This window comes from Phyllosticta citriasiana (genome assembly GCF_038021145.1).
Source record: "Phyllosticta citriasiana strain CBS 120426 chromosome Unknown IWZ02scaffold_10, whole genome shotgun sequence".
Classification (NCBI taxonomy): domain Eukaryota; kingdom Fungi; phylum Ascomycota; class Dothideomycetes; order Botryosphaeriales; family Phyllostictaceae; genus Phyllosticta; species Phyllosticta citriasiana.
Window position 1 is genome coordinate 582763 of NW_027117287.1, and position 17634 is coordinate 600396.

The 17634-nt window shown below is 54.5% G+C and overlaps 6 protein-coding genes across 6 annotated transcripts; 3 read left to right on the plus strand and 3 right to left on the minus strand.

The window, feature by feature from the left end:
• The first annotated feature begins 12 nt into the window (after positions 1–12).
• IWZ02DRAFT_37227 (nuclear condensing complex subunit) lies at positions 13–3181 on the plus strand. The gene is made up of 3 exons (XM_066764616.1): positions 13–518; positions 570–2257; positions 2306–3181. Exons 1-3 carry the CDS (start codon positions 83–85, stop codon positions 2999–3001), a joined length of 2820 nt encoding a protein of 939 aa, XP_066620767.1. The 5' UTR covers positions 13–82; the 3' UTR covers positions 3002–3181.
• IWZ02DRAFT_37274 (uncharacterized protein) lies at positions 2917–4025 on the plus strand. Its single transcript, XM_066764656.1, has one exon. It carries the CDS (start codon positions 3022–3024, stop codon positions 3832–3834), a length of 813 nt encoding a protein of 270 aa, XP_066620768.1. The 5' UTR covers positions 2917–3021; the 3' UTR covers positions 3835–4025.
• Positions 4026–6012, minus strand: IWZ02DRAFT_37273 (peptidyl-prolyl cis-trans isomerase-like 4). The gene is made up of 2 exons (XM_066764654.1): positions 5648–6012; positions 4026–5577 (listed from the first exon to the last, which is right to left on the minus strand). The coding sequence occupies exons 1-2, from the start codon at positions 5725–5727 to the stop codon at positions 4218–4220; spliced, it is 1440 nt and encodes a 479-aa protein (XP_066620769.1). The 5' UTR covers positions 5728–6012; the 3' UTR covers positions 4026–4217.
• Positions 6013–9284: 3272 nt separating this feature from the next.
• IWZ02DRAFT_492388 (uncharacterized protein) lies at positions 9285–11049 on the plus strand (the record flags this gene model as incomplete). The annotated part of the gene is made up of 2 exons (XM_066769845.1): positions 9285–9488; positions 9745–11049. 2 exons carry the CDS (start codon positions 9285–9287, stop codon positions 11047–11049), a joined length of 1509 nt encoding a protein of 502 aa, XP_066620770.1.
• Positions 11050–11195: 146 nt separating this feature from the next.
• Positions 11196–12187, minus strand: IWZ02DRAFT_37324 (uncharacterized protein). Its single transcript, XM_066764692.1, has one exon. The coding sequence runs from the start codon at positions 11957–11959 to the stop codon at positions 11342–11344; it is 618 nt and encodes a 205-aa protein (XP_066620771.1). The 5' UTR covers positions 11960–12187; the 3' UTR covers positions 11196–11341.
• A 1244-nt stretch (positions 12188–13431) lies between these two features.
• Positions 13432–17629, minus strand: IWZ02DRAFT_37332 (DNA-directed RNA polymerase II subunit RPB2). Its single transcript, XM_066764695.1, has 3 exons — positions 15031–17629; positions 13750–14978; positions 13432–13693 (listed from the first exon to the last, which is right to left on the minus strand). The coding sequence occupies exons 1-3, from the start codon at positions 17380–17382 to the stop codon at positions 13528–13530; spliced, it is 3747 nt and encodes a 1248-aa protein (XP_066620772.1). The 5' UTR covers positions 17383–17629; the 3' UTR covers positions 13432–13527.
• Positions 17630–17634: the final 5 nt, after the last annotated feature.

A 17634-nucleotide genomic window follows, 5' to 3' on the forward strand; every position in this document is an offset into this window, starting at 1 on the left:
AAACACCCGACCGCCTTGACTTCAACCTAATATCCGCTCCACGACGCGACAAGGCGACGACTTGCACAACGACACCACCAAAATGCCTGGTCGCGTGGCAGAAAGACGAAGAGCACGCGCCTCCGCCGACCCAGAGTCTATGAAACAGATTGCTGCCTCCCGTCGCGCGCGAGAGCCTCGGACCGCTCGCGCCTCTGCCAATGCCGTCGACATACCCGATGAGGGAGACCCAACCACTCTGCGCGAGCAAATCTGCAAAGTCTTTGGAGAAGCCCAGCGAACGACTGCGACGCACCGCAAACTATCCGTCCAACTTAGGAAGATTCAGGAGGCATGCGCATACGAACCAGTCAATCCAAAGAAGCAGCAGGCCTTGGATGAGGATTTTGACGTGGACGATTTCAACAATGAGGTAGGAAGATGCCTTCTCCGGGTTTTGCCTGTGAAGAAGAGCGAGCCCGTGGGAGATCGAATCATCAAATTTGTCGGCATCTTCCTCAAGTATGCCAAGGAAAAAGGTGGGTGTTCCGCGCGCAAGCACGACAGGTATCCCGGTTGACACTTGATAGATACCGCGTTACTCGATGGCGAAGACCCCGAGGAGGACGAGAACACGCCCACTTCCCGATTGGTAGAGCACATCATAACCCAGCTTATTCCTATGCTTCGGGCCAGAGACAAGGTTGTTCGGTACCGCTCGACTCAGATCATCTCGCACATGATCAATACACTGGACACCCTAGATGACAACTCTTACCGCATGGTGAGGGTGAATCTGCTCAAACGCCTTCACGACAAGGAGGCCGCGGTCCGCATGCAAGCCGTCAAGGGCCTTGGTCGGCTGGTTGGCGCAGACGACGAAGAAGAGGACTCGGATAGTGACGAAGAGAGCGAAGGCGGTTTGATGAGAAAGTTGTTGGAAGTCTTGAGGAACGACTCCGCGGCCGAAGTCCGAAGGTCCCTGCTTCTCAACCTCTCATGGACAGCTGAAACCCTGCCCTTTATTCTTGAACGTGCAAGAGATCTGGACCCTGCCATTCGAAAGGCGTTGTACATACGTGTACTTCCATCTCTGGTCGACTTTCGACACCTATCCATGACTCACCGAGAGAAACTTCTTCGCTGGGGTATTCGCGATCGCGACGACACTGTGCGCAAAGCCACTGCACGCGTCTTTCGTGAAAGATGGCTCGAGGACTGTCTGAAGCCGGTTGAGAGGGGCGAAGTCGAAGAACAACAAGCCGTTGAGCCCACCCCCATGGAGGCTTTACTGGAACTTCTCCAGCGCATCCACGTGTCAAACGCTGGCCAACCTGGAGGCATGGCTCACGATGCAATGAGGGAGTTTTGGGACGGTCGTCCGGATTACAGAGACGCCATCACTTTTGACAGCAAGTTTTGGGAAGAACTGGACCCCCAAAAAGCCTTCATGGCTCGTTCTTTCTGCGACTACTGCCGAAATAGCGGCGACAACCAGCTTATCAACCTTTTGGACGAGAAACTGCCCGAAATTGCCGACTTTGCGCATCTCATCAGGCGATACATCACAAGGCTCCTCGAAATGGTCGAGCAAGCTCAACAAATTGACGAAGAAGGCAACGTAATCGAAGACGAAAATCTTGCAGAGGATACAATCGACCTGGAGTTCTCAGTCGAACAGCTGTTGAATATTGCTTTGACTACGGACTATGCGGACGAATCTGGGAGAAGAACCATGTATTCCATCATGCGAGAAACTCTGGCTGATCCACGGCTGCCAGAAGAGATTACAAGGCTTACCATTCAAGTCTTGCGTGCTCTTTGTGGAAACAACGCTGCAGGCGAGCGTGAACTCTCGAGTCTTGTTTACGAAGCCATTGCCGATGTACAGGACTCCATTCGCGATGAAGTTGGGGTGGAGGAAGCTGGCGAGGATGACGAGAGTGAAAGTTTCCACTCTGCCCGCTCAAACCTGAGCGACGAGGGATCACCAAAAAAGAAGCGCAAGGCGAAGCCCAAACCAGCTCCCACTGAGGATGACGATGACGATGACGATGACGAATCGATTGATCCCGACGCTATTCGCAAGATTGAAGTCAATTTGCAGTGTCTTCACATTGCTCAATGCACGCTTCAAAATGTGCATGGCGATCTGGAATCTAACAGTTATCTCGTTGCCATGTTGAACAATCTGGTGGTGCCAGCTGTGCGGTCCTACGATGCGCCAGTCAGAGAACGAGGTCTGCTATGTCTTGGGCTGTACAGTCTGATGAGCAAAGTATGTTGTAGAGTCGACAGGAGTATCGCCTGCTAACAGAGTGGATAGGAGATCGCCGAGCAAAACATAGTCGCCTTCATCGAGTGCTTCAACAAGGGCCATAAAGGCATCCAGGATAGCGCGATTCAGATTGTCACTGACATTCTTACTACCTTCCCCTCGCTGCTGGCCCCTCCGCCCCCTCCAACAGAGGAAGACGCGAGCGAGGTCGTCACGGTCAACCCCCTCCTCAAGCCAATTCTTAAGATCTACCTCCGCTCTTTGAAATCCGAGTCAGAGACAGTTGCAAGAAACGGTGCAATTGGCGCCAGCAAGCTCATGCTCCTCAACACGCTGCGCGAGCCAGAGCTCTTGAAAGCCCTTACCATCGCTTACTTCAACCCGGAGACGAAGCAAAACCCTGGCATGCAGCAAGCCCTGACTTACTTCTTGCCTGTGTACTGCCACACGCGCAAGGAGAATGCCGAGCGCATGGCCAGCATTGCTGTTCCATTGATCCATGCTATGTCGGTTCTGAAGGGCGATTTCGATCAAGACGAGCAGGCTGAGATGGTTGGCATGAATGTCGTTGGAGCACAGATTGTGGACTGGACTGACCCACGAAAACTTGTGGGCGCCGAAGAAGTGACGGGACAAATGACTGAAGCCGCCCAAAAGATTGAGGGACTCGGCGATGCTCATTTGATTCTTGCAGAGGAGATTCTGGAGAAGATTATGACTCCAGGCTATAGCAGTAAGTTGTGATCTCGTACATTGTTTCGATAATGACACATTCCATGCTAACAAATTTTCCAGAGGACGAAAAGAAGGTTCTGACCTCGATGGCGAGCAAGCTGACGGTGCATCCTTTTGCTTCTCCGGAGAAGATCCAAAGTGTCTCCGATCTGCTCCAGGAGCTAGAGGAGGACAGTTCCAAATTTTTGACAGACGCTACCATGCGAAACGCGGTCGCTAAATTCACCGCCGCCGTCGCCAAAATCTCTGCTCCTGCCAGCGAGGTGCTGCCCAACGGAGACGACCAAACCACGCCAGCGGTCCAGGAACAGCAGCCGGCCGAAACACGCGACGACGTGTCGATGGCCGACGGAGACGACCCAGCGGCCGATGACGACGATGTCTCCATGGCCGATGCCGCCAGCGTCGCCGACGACGATGTTGACCCGTCAGTCGCGAGCGACGCCGGCCGCGAGATATCTGCAGCGCCGTCAGAGTCGGTCGCCTCGCGCGCCGCTGACGACGACGACGACATGGACGACGACACGGTCGTGCATCATCAGCAGCGCGAAGTATCGGTCGAGGACCAGATCCAGCAGCAACTGCAGGAAGAAGTGGCGCAGGAGAAGGCTGAGAGCAGCGTCGCGTCGTCGTCGGCGGCCGCGTCTGAGGAGGAAGACAGCGACAACGACACGGTCAAGGCGCCGTCGCCGCCGCCAGCCACCCGCGGCCGAGGCAGGCCGAGGGGTTCGAGAGGACGTGGAGCTAGGGGCGCGGCGAGGGGTGCGACGACGGCTGGAAGGGGCAGGGGGCGTGGCAGGCCGAAGAAGAGTGATATTGTTGATGACTTGCTAGACGACTAGGTGGGCTGACGGGATCGGGTTTTGGTTTGTGCTACTGGATTGGTTGGCGGCTTGAGGGTACGATAGACAGCATGCATGACCTGGTTGTGGACTGTCATGTTTTCTGGTCTGGAGCATTCGGTGTAGATGGGTTGGATGGTTGATGGGCGTTCAGCTTCTTTGGGGTTAATCGCACTCGTTCCTTCTCGCTCTGCAGGCTCTCATGGTCAATACTTTTGCCATTCGTGTCTCCCTCTATCGTGGCTTTACCTCCTCCCATGAGTCCAGTACTATGCTCTGTGGCTAGAGCGAGTAGAAAAATTTGGTATTAATGTTGTACCGTGGGAGCAATCTTGTATGGATGCGCGCCCTGAGAGACGTGTCGAACCCAGCTGCATCCCACCTCATCTACGGCGGTCGTAGTCGCGGTCACGATAATCCCTTTTGCGATCGCTTCGATATCGGTCTCTGCTCCTCTCCCTGCGCCGGCCATCCCCATACCTATCACGACTTCTGTCCCTTCTCGGCTCGCCACGGTAATCCCTACCTCCGCGGTGCCTCTCGGAATCAGGGCGACGGTAGTCGGCATCCCGTCTTCCCTTACCACCCCTTGGACTTCTACTGCGGTCCGGCCTGCGGCTGTCGCGGTCGTCGAGGCTAGTGCTCCTGTCGCGGCGCTTACGCTGCTGCTCCTTGTCGAAGACGTATCCGTACTTCGAGTCGCGCTGGCGGTCGGCGGGGTCCTGCTCATTGCGGTACTGCCGCCTCTTCTCCAGCCCCTCGAAGCCGCCGAATCCACCATGCGCGCGCCGGCGCTTGGCGTTGGTTGCGTCTCGCCAGACGCCGGAAAGCTTGGAAACACTCTGGGAGAAGTCGACATGGATGCGATGGTCGTCAATCAGGACGTCTTGCATCTTGAAGTAGGCCTGCTCGCAGTCCTTTTGGTTTTCGAACTCTATAAAGGCGTATTGTAGGCTGTCGCCCGTCTGCTTGTCGCGAATGACTTCACAAGAGAGGATCTTGCCGAAGCGAGAAAAGATGATTTCGAGGTCTTCATCTTGGGTAACCGGGTTGAGCTTGCAGACGAAGAGAACGTTCTCCGGAGGTCGCACTTCAGCAAAGGGCAGGTCGCCGACCATCTCCAAAGTGTAGGCTTGCGCTCTGGCCTCCCTCTCTCTTCGCCGCTTTTCTAATGTCTCCTGATCCACATTCTCGTCGAGCTCCTCGTCGTATGCGATCCGCACCGTTGCGCGCTGCGCCGCCGACGGAGGTGGGCTTTCCGGTGGCTCCACCAGGCCGGGTGGATCTTCAAAGGGGTCATCCAAAACGATTGTGTGTAGGATGCGGATATCCTTGAGAGGTCTTCCCGTCTCGTCGACGAAAGCCGTGTTGATTTTTTCCAGCGCATCAAAGCCTTCGACGACCTGACCAAAAATGGCCGACTTGCCGTCTAGGTACTCCAGGTTTTCCCCCAGCGTAACGATAAACTGACTGCCGGCCAATCGCTCGTCGGGATCTTTGGTTGATGGCGCCGTTGCCATGCTCACGGTGCCTCGTTCAGCATGTTTGAGCTTCGGGTGGAACTCGGGTACAAAGGTCTTCTTGGAGGGGTTATTAGGGTCCAAGAGGCCCCATAGAGAGGTGCCCCCATCGCTATCCTTGGAGTCTGGGCCAATTGGGTCGCCGGTCTGAAAGGAGAAGTCTTTTTGGACGCCGTATACAGGGGCGTAATTGTAGTATTTGAACTTGCAGAGCTTCAGGAAACTGGGCGCAGGCGCGGGCTTGGTCAGCGGTCAGCCTCGTTATGGCAACAGCGCAGCAGAAATGGACTTACTTTTCACAGCATCGAGGAGCTTCGGAGACCAGCAAGTCTATTGTGACGTCACCTACAGATGTTTCCAAAAGAACGCTCATGACGGCGTGGACGACGGACAGGCGCTGGCCTCGGACATGCAACGGTGACTGTGGACGTTGAGATTGGTTCGGGAGCGGAGCAGCAGGTGGGACAAGAGGTACGGTGGAGGGTAACGGTGGCGGGTCTCACTGGCTTGGGCAGTGAGGGCGAACTGAATCCATATGCAAGAGGGTCAAAGTTCCAAGGTTGCGATTGATGTCGCTCGTTGCTCTCGGGCCGACGGTCACCTTAGGGCGCGCCGGGCCGGGCCATCGGCGGAAACCACTCCGACATGGTGCCTGACCTCCGGCCTCATGTCAACCACCTCTGTTCCTCTTACCTGCACTCCATCTTCACCACCTGCATGCTGCCCCTTTCGTCAAGGTCCGCCTCCCCGCCCCGCCACTCTGCAGCCTCCGGTTTGCTGCTCCATTGGTCGTTATCCCAGCTCCACTCTGTGCAACACGTCCTCGCCTCTTGCTCGTCTCACCATGTGACTTGCTTTTTTCTGCTCTGCATCTGCGTGAAGTAAGCACAGCAGCTTCGGTCGTCCTCAACGTCTCCACAGCTAATGAATTGCTCCGTCGTCGCAACGCCATGACGACTTCGCCCGGCGGCTGATGCTGCACTTCCAGTGCAGCAGGCGCTACTCCGACCCTGGCCGGCTTTGCCTCCACCACGTTCTTCCTGTCCTTCGTCAGCTTGCGGCTGATGATGTTGCCACCCTGGTAGCTCTTCGGTGCCATGGTTGCGGCCAGCCGCTGTCTTAGGTGGTGATCCTTTTTCCCTGCTGCTGCGAAGCCTGCTATGCAGTGCCATCGTCAAGGCTTGAGCGGGCGACGGCACGGCACGCAACCTCATCTCGGGGATCCGCGTGTGTCTCGAAACGGTTTTTGGCCCAGATGGATCAAGGCCCGTCAGACCTCTGGACACTGGCCAGCTCTAGCGGGCAGGTGAGCGTCTAGGCGCATTGCAGGCACATACAGAACTATGTACTTCAGCACGGTCCCCCAAGTCATCTTCGTGCTTTATCTGCGGCCCTTTTCCCATTTCGTCACCATTTCCTCCGCATCTCCTGCTCCTTGCTGTGTCAGTCGCTTTCATTTTACGCGCGCTGTATGCAAGGCTGTGCCTATGGCATGTTCTAGTCATCTGCATGGTCCCCTGCGAAGACATCTGCGATTGTTTGGCTTGTCTCACTTCTTGCTGCAAGGTCGTACCACCACCAGCTGTCCTGCAACGGTTCAGACCAGATACTGAAGCTCTCTGCCACAGACTGCCGCTACCAGACCGGTTCACCGATGCCCGGCTCGCGCTTGGCCTGAATCGACACGGAATGAGCTGCGCGTCCCATCCGGGCGAAATAGAAATCTTTTGGCGAGCTCAAATCCGACGATCCATCCAGGCTCCGATGCCAGCCAGCAGATCTGTCGCTATGAGGCTTGGCAATCAAATTTGGCACTCTCGTTTGATACGTTCAGTCATCCTCCACAACTACGCCGGTGCCTATTTCTAGCCATCAATCGCTCCAAGCATCGCTCCATCTTTCTGTGGTCGATAGAATCGAATGCGGTTCCAGAGCTGCCCATTTCGGCGCGTGTGCGGTCAACCTTGTGTCATGTTCAACGTGCCTTCTTCGCTGATCTGTCAACGACGCGCAGAAGTATGTACTGACAGGTGATAAATAGTTCCTCAACCTGTGCAGACGGCTGCTAGAAGATTGACTCCCTGCACATTCTGCTGAAACGCCTGGTGTCACGAAGAGTGGACAACGACGCGCAGTGTAAGGACGCAACTGATATCGCCATGCTTAGCGGCCAAGCTAATCACCAACACTGCTATGGCTGTATCGCCACAGCACTCCGTACCATGACATCTTTCCTGGCGTTCCATCCCGGGGTCTCTCATAGAGTCTCGACGAATAAAGCGCTGTGCCACTCTTCAGATTGTTTGCCTGTGGGATCGCCGTGACGCCACAACGGATGTCTGCATGAAGGGAGCCCTCATTGGACCCGCTTGCCCCCTTTATCCATTGCGCTGCATTGAACAAGCCCCGGTATTTGGCTGGCTGACCTCTGCACAGTCTGGCGGTCCCGGTCAGCAGCCCACATTCTGCACTCGACGAAAGGCTTACGATTCGATGACCGAAGGCTCGCAAAGTCCGGATTTCTGCCAAACAAGGATATTGGGGCTGGCCAATGCTGGAGGACCTCTTCCTGGCCTGACCCGCGGTCGCTAGGAATGAAGGATCTGAACGATCGGATGACATCCTTGAATAAGGGCGCTACTCACGGATACTTGCGTCTGGTGGTACCAAACTCTGGGCTTCATCCGTGGTTTGCTATACGAAACCGGGCGTATGAAAATCCCCCAGCTCTCTGTGTGTTCGGCAGGGGGTTGCCAAGCAAGCCCCGTGTTTGCTATTTATCCGGATTTGTGGATCTCCAATTGCATTTGCTCTGCCACACGATGATGCGTTCAGAGATCCATGTACGCGTTGAACTTTGTTGGCGCGGTCCTGAGTGAATGACAAGCCTTCTCCGCTTGCGCTAACAAGGCGGCAAAGACTTGCGCCCACCACGTTTCTGCAACTACGCTAAGGAAAGTCAACGGATTCTTCATCTGGACAAGGCAAAACTTTCTGCACTCAACGGACACGTGGACAAATGTTTTGGTTGTTAATTGAGCACCGCGCGGTTGTGTCACACAGACTGGCGAGGCTGCTGGCTGATGCGAAATGAGCCGGGATATTGGAAGACACTGACAGAGCCCACAGACGCAGGGCTTAGTCTGTTCCGCCAAAAAGATTTCGGCAGCTCCCGCCTGTTTCAAGCATGATTTGCTCCACTTTCTTTTGTCCGGCGATCTACGCGGCTAGCTGAATATTCTTCTCCAGCAGACCCATCTTCAGGTCTAACTACGCCCACCCACGCCCTCTAGCCACACCCACTCCTGGAATCAGCCCCCTGGTCCATTCTGAGAATTGTATTACTTGGTACCTCACAAATTCCAACAGATGCAGATGTTTCACTGATGTGGTGAAGATACACAGAGACCACTTGTACCACCTGCTGCGGATGTATCATGCACAGCGCATGAAGCTCTCACGCAACCTAGGGAGATTCTTGTGCACTTACGAGGAGGCTTGCTGTCTTGCCGAATAAGTATAGTAAAAGCCCTGCCAGCCTGACAGGCGCACGCCCACCTCTAGAACCCCGATTTCTACAATCGGTCCTCCGGTGTCTGTGCCTCGATACCACTGTCAGGCAAATCACAAATAGGTGGGCTATTGCCTCATTCAAGTGAAGTCACTTCAGCTGCACCACTCCATTCCCCCGCCGAATTTGTTCCCGACCATCCTACCTTTGGCACTCCATCAGCACATTTGAAGGATCATCCTGTACTCAATCTCACCCACGTCATACCATCACTCGACGTGCAAACGCACGCTTGCTTCCGACCAGTTCAACGGTACCTGCAGGACCGCTTCAGTGCGTGAATCACCTTTGACTTGTTGCAGATCTCTCAAATCTTGGCGTTGAATACCTGGCTAATAAGTATCCAGTCCACCGACAACATGAGTGACTTTGACCGTTATCGTCGTTGCTCACCCCTTGAGACTCTTCAACTCTCCTCCTTTGACCGTTACATACCTCTTGGTGGCATGTCTTACTCGATGAGGACTGCTGACATGCGCGTGAATCCGCTGCGACAACCAAATCGGAGTCTGCCTACTTCAGAACCTCCGGACTCCCGGAAACGCCAGAGAATCAGTGTAGCTGTATGTTCTTCCAACTCTGCCTAACCCAAGATTGACACATAAGTGCCTCTGCAAAGTTTCAAGAAGATTTACTAATGAAATTTGGACCAGTGCGCACGCTGCAGGAAACGGAAGATACGCTGCAGCGGTGATCCAGGTGATGGCTCTGGATGTCAGAACTGCAGGACAGCTGGTGCAGATATGTCCCACTGTCAATTCAACCGAGTACACAAAGGCACTTTCATAGTCACTCGATCTTCACTGACTCGGTGCGCAGGTTGGATCTGGTCCCATCTCAGGACTCAGTGTCCTGACGTATCCCAACGGCCTATCATCAAACCAGACTCTTCCCATGGCGCCCTTATACCATGGGTACGCGGACGAGCAAGGCTACCCCAAATATCAGTCTGCAAGAAGCTACCCAACAGCTCAGGGCACCGTGAGCTATGGCGACGAGTCGCCCACCGAGTCATATGGATATCAAACGACGGCTGCAATGCCTCATTCCGACACTTACGGTGGCCAACTGACCCATGACGTCTTGCGAAACTGGGCCGGCACGATGCGGCAAAACATGGGGAACAATGGATCACACTATCTGGAGCCTGAGGGACCTCCGGTGTCGTATAGTGGACTGCCAATGCCTCAACTGAACAGCGCCTCTGCAGCGCGGCACCCTGTTACGACCAGCGAAAACATGTCTGTCTTCAACCTCAACTCACTTCAAGCCTCATTAGGCTCCCCACCGACACATCAAGCATCGCTGCCCCAGAGTCTCGAGAATCGCCATCTTCCCATGCCTAACACCGCCCGCATGCCCCTCTCGCCAGGGCAGACGTATGGGGGCATGCGCAGCCGCCAGCCGTCAGCTGCATCATGCAGTGGTCTTCCTACGTATGGAAAGCCCGCCATGGGCTGGAGCCAGGATCCGCGAGTACAACACCCGTCAAACGGCATGATGTACAGTCGGCGGGACTCAAAGAATCAGCATCAGCACCAACTCCTTTCGGACGGAATGCCCCACCACCATCACCAGCATGGTAGTCCTGGAGATACCGGCCCGAGCAACTACGGGTACGTCCCCGTGGTGTCCAACCCAGACCCAACCGGCTCTGCGACTGGATACGCACCTAGCCATGACCTTGGAGATGGCGACGTCAAGTTTGCTCCGCCAGTCAACCCGCACTTGCATCTCGCCGGCAACTACAAAACGCACATCAACGTCGGCGTTGGTCTAGGCAACGGAGGCATCGCGCGCTCCGACTCGACCACCTCGCTGTCGTACTACCCAAGCAGCAGCGGCACGGCCTACCGCCGGCAAGGCGTGTATGGCAGTGGCGAGCGAAACCTCGATGGCCCTGCGCGCCTGGTCAGTGGCAACCAGTACCAGCCGCTCGAGACTCCCGTGTCGCCCGTCGTCGAGACTGAGGGTGGTGTCAAGAAGGAGGTTCCAGAGGGAGCCAGTGGTGACGTCGAGGGCGAAGGAGAGGCGAGATCGGCGGCGGCGGCCCAAGTCCAGGCCAGCGTGAGGAATCGCGACAGCGCCGGAAGCCTAAAGGAGGGCAAATTTTGCACGAGTTGAGGTGATGTCATTAAGCCGCAGAGGTCGTGGCGCAGGGACACCAACTGCCTTTGACCTTTGCTGGACAATTTCGTCGTTCGAGTTAGGGCGCTTAAGTTTCCTTGTCGGCGTCGCCCACAAAACACCACAAAAGCACGTCTTGTGTCTTCGACTTCCTTTCTGTCTAGCATCTCCACATGTTTCATTCCTAGCCCTTTCCTCCCTTATGACTCGTCTTCATTTCTTCCCCTCATTGCGATACCATTCAAGAACTTTTCCATCAGCAGAGCATTAGTTAGCATCAGCATCAGCATCACCTTGGCGCCTTAGGACAGGAAAAGACGACGGCAACGGGGGCATCACGGACCAGGACGGACGGACAGCAGGAAAGGGCGCAAAGTTGATTGATTTCCCTGTTTTCTCTCTTCCAAACATTCTCTGCAATATTTTGGCGCTCAAAGGCGAATGCTTTTTGGTGGGATGATACAAGGCCTGGACCGGCATGACCTGGCATGACATGGCATGGAAAGGCGTAAGACGGACCAGATCGGATGGAATGGCGTTCATGGCCCATGAATTCAAGTGGACTGGACAGGCAGACGGGCATCGAAGTGGGAAGAAAGACGACGGAACAGAAGAAATGAGAAGAAGAAGAACTAGACAACAGCACTGCGCAAGGGCAACCGACCAACTGGCGAGCTGTGGGCATGAGGGTGATCACTCGACGGACGGATGGGACGGGAGTTGCGGGTGGGATCCAAGGCGTAAAGCGTATTGACTTTTTTCTGCCCTTTTCTTCCTCTCCCTCTTTTGCTCGACCTTTTATAATGCGCTTGTTTTCTTGCTCGTTGTGAGGTCTGTCGGCGGCGGCGACGACGACGTGCGTGTGTGTATGTATGCAATATGCATCAAAAGTACTGTATTTTTTCATTCGATTCCTCCCTCCCGCCTGGCATGCTTGAGTGAATCCGCTGTGCGTCCTCCGTGAGCGCTATCCCTTTCAACACACTGACTATTCATTTTTGAATCGTTTGCGCGGAGCGTTTGTCCGGGCACGCGACCAGGTGGGCAGCAAGCTGTGAATTAAGAGCCCCGTGCGCGAGTCTGACTTCATTCTGCTAGGTAAACTCTCGAAGTCCATTCAGTAACCAAGCCATTGCCGTTTTGGGACAAACATGAAGATATCCATTTCTCTAGACGTTCAACGTTCAAGAGACAGCGAATTGCCGTTTTGGGCCATCCTTGGCGCCTGTCTGGCAAAGTGTGAAATATCCCGTGCGCGACGCGTTTGAATTCATTCCATCTCATTCCTCCAGACGTTCGAAGTTCCGCCAGCAGGGCATTTCCAATTTGGGCCATCTTCTGCGCCTGCCAGCGGAGAGTGAAGAATCTCGCGCGCGACGCGTTTGAATTCATTAGGTTTCATTCAGCTCCAGACGTTTGAAGTTGCGCCACAGGGCGATTGCCGTTTTGGGTCAAATGAATGAAGAGTGAACATGTTCCAGACGTTCGACGTTGGACGGGTGGCGAATTGCCGTTTTGGGCTTTTCTGGACTTATGTACATACATAGGTTGTCGCTTCGATTCTTTCAACCCCCGGCGCCCTCCCTCGTCAACACGAGCGAGTCAATAAGCAGCGAGTTGACAGCCATCGTCGTTTAGTAAGACGCAGGGGAGTTTTGATGCAATGACACTTTTCCGCTCAATAAATAAAGTCGATTGAGGTGCATTGGCCTTGCTTGAGACTGTCTAACTTCCCGCCTGCATGACTGCTCGCTCGTCTGTTCACCCGTTCAACTCTCTGCTGTGGATGCGTTTGGCGACGAGGTGGGCAGGGCGCACAGACAAGCGCGTAAGCATCCAGCACCCAGCCCTGCCATCAACCCAAGCATATCAGGCCAATTTCCATTTTGAGTCTGTCCGAATCCTCAATTATATTCGCCCATCACCCCCATTCCTCTCACTACGCGTTCGCTCACCCTGTCGAACCTTCTATCTCGGGAACCTCAAAGCGCAACTTTTTTTTTCGATGAGTCATCGGAACTGTGAGTCCATCATAATCATCATCATCTCCCCGGATCCCCCTCTTTTCCTCTGATCTTTTCTGAGGTGGAGAGCAAGAAAATCGCCACCACACCCACCCAAGAAAAACCTGTGTGGCTCGTGCACCCAACAACCCATGCCACCAACGCCGTGCAAATGCTCGTGGTATGAAACGCACCGAACCTAGGAAGCCGAAGGAAGTCGAAGACGCGGTTTGTGAGAAAGTCAAATGTGAAGAAAAAAGAGATGGCCACCCTCCGTCCATATTGATTTGTGCGGAGAAGTCCAGCGAAGCTCGGGAGGACGGTATTGAGAAAAACCAGCGGCTTTCAATATCGCGGCCCGCTCTGACTAATCCGATTTCAAGCAGCAAGTCTGCAATCCCGGGTCAGTGGAGCCGACTCCGGGGTGCCATGTTTGCGTTCAACCAAAAAGACTCCGCCAGTCATTTTGGGCTCAAGTTCTGACAGAGTAACCGCTCCTGTCTGTGTACATCCTCGCGGCAATGTTCATGGCTGCCAGCTCTTGGAAAAGCAGCTTTGCCGCGTAGGGGATGTAAATCTGAGCAATCTTGGTCTTGTTCTTGCACGAGCGGCACTCGAACTGATTCTTCTTCAGGTTTCTGTTCAATTGTTAGCCAGTTGCAAAACAGTGGGAAATGTGGGCGGGAAGCCTTACGCGATGGGAGTCATAAGACCGCAGAGCTCGCAAATATGAACGCGGTAAGCGTCAGAAACCTCAAACAGACGCTCCTTTAAGAACGCACTCGCACCATGTGAGATCATGCAATCGCGCTCCATCTCTCCAAAACGCAGACCACCGTCTCTGGCACGACCTTCGACGGGTTGACGAGTCAAGATCTGCACAGGACCGCGCGCACGGGCGTGGATCTTGTCGTCGACCATATGGCGAAGACGTTGGTAGTATGTAGGACCCAAGAAGACTTGGGCAGCAAGCTTCTTACCAGTGTGTCCGTTGTACATGACTTCAAAGCCGCGGCTCTGAAATCCATGGCCCTTGAGAAGATTTGACACGCTCGTAACGGTCACGTCGGTGAAGGGCGTGGCGTCTCCTTCTTGACCTTTAAGAGCGCCTACCTTGGAGAGGAGACACTCGATCAAGTGAGCGATGGTCATACGGGAAGGAATGGCGTGTGGGTTTATGATGAGGTCCGGAGTAAGACCATCTCTCGTGAAAGGCATGTCTTCATGACGGTAGGTAATACCAATCGTACCCTTTTGTCCGTGACGCGAGGCAAACTTATCACCAATCTGAGGGACCTTGGTAGTCCTGGTACGGACCTTGACAAACTTGAGTCCTTCACTGTTGGTAGTGAGGAGCACTTGGTCAACGATACCGTTCTCAGTACTGCGGAGAGGCGTTGAAACGTCGCGCTTGATGTGCATCTTGGTACGCTGGCCAAGCTCCTCGGCATCAGGGGCGATGGGAGCCGTCTTTCCAATAATGATGTCTTCACCAGAAACACGGACGCCAGGGGCGACAACGCCGTCGTCATCAAGCTTGTCATATGTGCCGTGCTTCAACCGCATGGTATCGCTACGCATCGGCTTCTCAAACTGTTCAACAATCGCCATTCCGACCTTCTTCTCCTGGTCGGTGTAAGACCGGTAGAAGAGACTGCGGAACAGACCACGATCGATGCTGCTCTGGTTCATGATGACGGAATCTTCCTGATTATAACCGGAGTAACAGGCAATCGCCACAATGGCGTTTTGTCCGGCGGGAAGCTCACGGAACTTGAGGTATTCCATGGACCGAGTCGTTGCAAGAGGTTTCTGAGGGTAATAGAGCACATTGACCATGGTGTCCATGCGCAGGTCATAGTTGGTGAGGCAAACGCCCATGGCTTGCTTACCCATGGCAGATTGGTAAGTGTTACGGGGCGACTACAAGAAGTAGGAGTTAGCGCTGTTGAAGTAGGTCAAAAAGAGTACATACCTGGTTGTGGTCTGGGAAAGGAATGATACTGGCACAAATGCCAAGAATCATGCTAGGATGAATCTCGCAATGGGTGAAGAATTTGATCGACGGGCTCGGTGATGGCACCACACGTTCATGCGGGTCTTTAACGGCATCATCTGCAGCCACCTCGTGGATGCCCTGGCGACTTCGTAGATGTGCTCGAAGGTCGTCAGGAGTCATGACAATCATTGCCGTCTCTTCTTCCTCGGCATCCATGTATTCCACAACGCCACTCCTCAACAGACCTGTCCAGCCGTATCTGGCCTGCTCGCGCTCTTCATCCGATAGGCCGGACACATCAATATCCGCGTCGTCTTCGAGCTTGTTGATGTGCTCTCGATTGAGAACGAGATTGCCCTTGTTGGGGCTGTTTGGATCGTCGTCAATGATGAAAAGCGGGCGAGTCACTCTACCAGCATCGGTGAAGATCTTGAACTCGCGGTCACGTACATCTCGAATCAAGCTCATCTCTGGCGAGACGGTACCATCTCGGCGGAGTCCTTTGACGAGAGAGACGAGCTGCGTCGCATCACGGTGAACACCTACCCAGACACCGTTGACGAAAATCTTGGTTGCGTGCGGAGAGACGTTGGGATCGTACTCTTCCAGCAACTCCATATTTCGCTGCGTCATGAAGTCTGTGATGGGGGTGACATCGCTGCCGACGGTGACGTTGCACATAAGCGATAGGTTCTTGACCAAACCACAAGCCTGACCTTCCGGCGTTTCTGCTGGGCAGACCAAGCCCCAGTGCGTGTTGTGCAACTGACGTGGCTTTGCAAGTTTGCCGTCACGACCAATGGGTGTGTTTGTTCGCCGCAGATGGGAAAGTGTAGACGAGTAGGTGTACCTGTTGAGCACCTGAGAGACACCGGCCTTGCTGGATGCCGCCTTCTTTTGATCGCCCCAGTTACCGGTAGCGAGAGAGTACTTGAGACCGTTTGTAATGGTGCCCTGCTTGACTGCAGATAGGACCGAGAATGACTTGCCGGCCTCCACACACTTCTTCAAGTAGTTGAAAACATCACGGTGCAACTTCATGAAGAGAGAGCGGAACAGATTCGCCAGCAGAGGCCCGGCCAAGTCAAGACGCTTCTTTCCAAAGTGGTCCCTGTCGTCTTCGTCCCGACGTCCAAGGTGGCATTGCAGGAGGCGGTAGATCATGTAGCCAAGGAAGAAGGACTTTTTGGTCTCGCTTCCCTCAGCCTGCGAAATGTGAGGCAGGAATTCCTTTTGGATAATGTCGCGAGCGTGCTTAATGCGGTCGCGCTTGGTGGCACCGCTTCCAGGGGCACTCGCACGTCTTCCAATCCAGTCGAGGGCATGGTTCTTGTCCTGAATGAGGACAGCCTCCTCGATCGACGGCTTGATCGCCTCGAGCATCTCGGTATCATTCTTGTCAAAACAAATGTGGTTGATGACGTCTTCATCCGAGACGACACCAAGAGCGCGGAAGATGAGCACGACGGGGACATCCGACTTGACGTAAGGGAGAGTGCCATAAAGAGTGTTGCCCATGCCCTCTTTTTGCATTTGGGCCTTTTCGGAGAGCTTAAGAGTCATTGAGGACAACAGGCGGGAGCCCTTCTCTACTGCACTTCGAATCTCGGCGATCCATGGAGTGGCACTTAGCCTTTTCCTGAAGACTTGGACGATGTTGGCGGCACTTCTCTCCTGAGCAATGAGCACCTTTTCACTACCGTTGATGACGAAGTAGCCGCCCTGGTCATATGGGCACTCGTTGTGGGCGTAGAGCTGCTCGTCCGTCAAGTTGCGAAGGCCGCAAACGTACGACTTGAGCATGACGGGTAGTTTTCCAAAAAAGACCATTTCACTCTCTCCCTCTTGCTCAGTCTCCCATACAAGTTCCGTAGCTCCAGTGGGCTCGTCTTCGTCCATCTCGCCAGTCGCAAGCGGCCTTTCGCGAGCTGACAAAGTCTTTGTTGTTATTTCGCTAATCATGGCCGAGGAGTATGTAAGGTTTCGGAGGCGGGCCTCATGCGGATACAAGTCTCTTGTAACGCCGTTGTCCGTGAGTGAGGGACGTGCCATTCTGACCGTGCCAAAGGTGACCTCGTACCGCCGCTTGAGGATTGGATCCGGGTCGCCCTCTTCGACAGGAGGTTGGTGATCCATGGTAACCTTACCCATCCTGTTCACCACCTCTGGCAAGACGTTTCTGACAAATTCATCGTAGGAGTCTATTTGCTGCGACACGAGACCCTTTTCCGCGAAAAAGGCCGCGATGACTTGCCAGCAATCCTCAGCGGTGATGTGATCCTCCTGGTCATCCTCGTACATGCCATTGTCGGGGTATTCGTAATCCATGTTGGACCAAAAGGTTCCAGCGGAAGAATGAAACGGACGCGTGCCGGACTGCGACGCGAGCTGTCCTCGGAGGAGCTCAGTTCAGGCGGGGACAAGCGGCACAAAGCTGTCGAGATGAGGTTTGAGGAGGCCGTATTCGACTTTGATTGGCGATCGTGCGCGAATGACAGCGGGGAGAGAGAGGTGGCGATGTGTTGGGAGGTTATGGAGCTTGAAAGATGGAGGCGGCGGCCTTGGAGCGAGTCGCCGGCA

Bases quoted from the DNA above. Each gene is read 5' to 3' on its own strand.
- IWZ02DRAFT_37324 (XM_066764692.1), bottom strand. From the start codon at position 11,959: ATGAAAAAATACAGTACTTTTGATGCATATTGCATACATACACACACG.
- IWZ02DRAFT_37332 (XM_066764695.1), bottom strand. From the start codon at position 17,382: ATGGATTACGAATACCCCGACAATGGCATGTACGAGGATGACCAGGAG. The intron at 14,979-15,030 runs GTATGTACTCTT...TACTTCTTGTAG, and splicing joins CTTTCCCAGACCACAACCAG to TCGCCCCGTAACACTTACCA. The intron at 13,694-13,749 runs GTAAGGCTTCCC...ACAATTGAACAG, and splicing joins GGTCTTATGACTCCCATCGC to AAACCTGAAGAAGAATCAGT.
- IWZ02DRAFT_37227 (XM_066764616.1), top strand. From the start codon at position 83: ATGCCTGGTCGCGTGGCAGAAAGACGAAGAGCACGCGCCTCCGCCGAC. The intron at 519-569 runs GTGGGTGTTCCG...GACACTTGATAG, and splicing joins CAAGTATGCCAAGGAAAAAG to ATACCGCGTTACTCGATGGC. The intron at 2,258-2,305 runs GTATGTTGTAGA...CAGAGTGGATAG, and splicing joins TGTACAGTCTGATGAGCAAA to GAGATCGCCGAGCAAAACAT.
- IWZ02DRAFT_37274 (XM_066764656.1), top strand. From the start codon at position 3,022: ATGACACATTCCATGCTAACAAATTTTCCAGAGGACGAAAAGAAGGTT.
- IWZ02DRAFT_37273 (XM_066764654.1), bottom strand. From the start codon at position 5,727: ATGAGCGTTCTTTTGGAAACATCTGTAGGTGACGTCACAATAGACTTG. The intron at 5,578-5,647 runs GTAAGTCCATTT...GCCTGCGCCCAG, and splicing joins GCTCCTCGATGCTGTGAAAA to TTTCCTGAAGCTCTGCAAGT.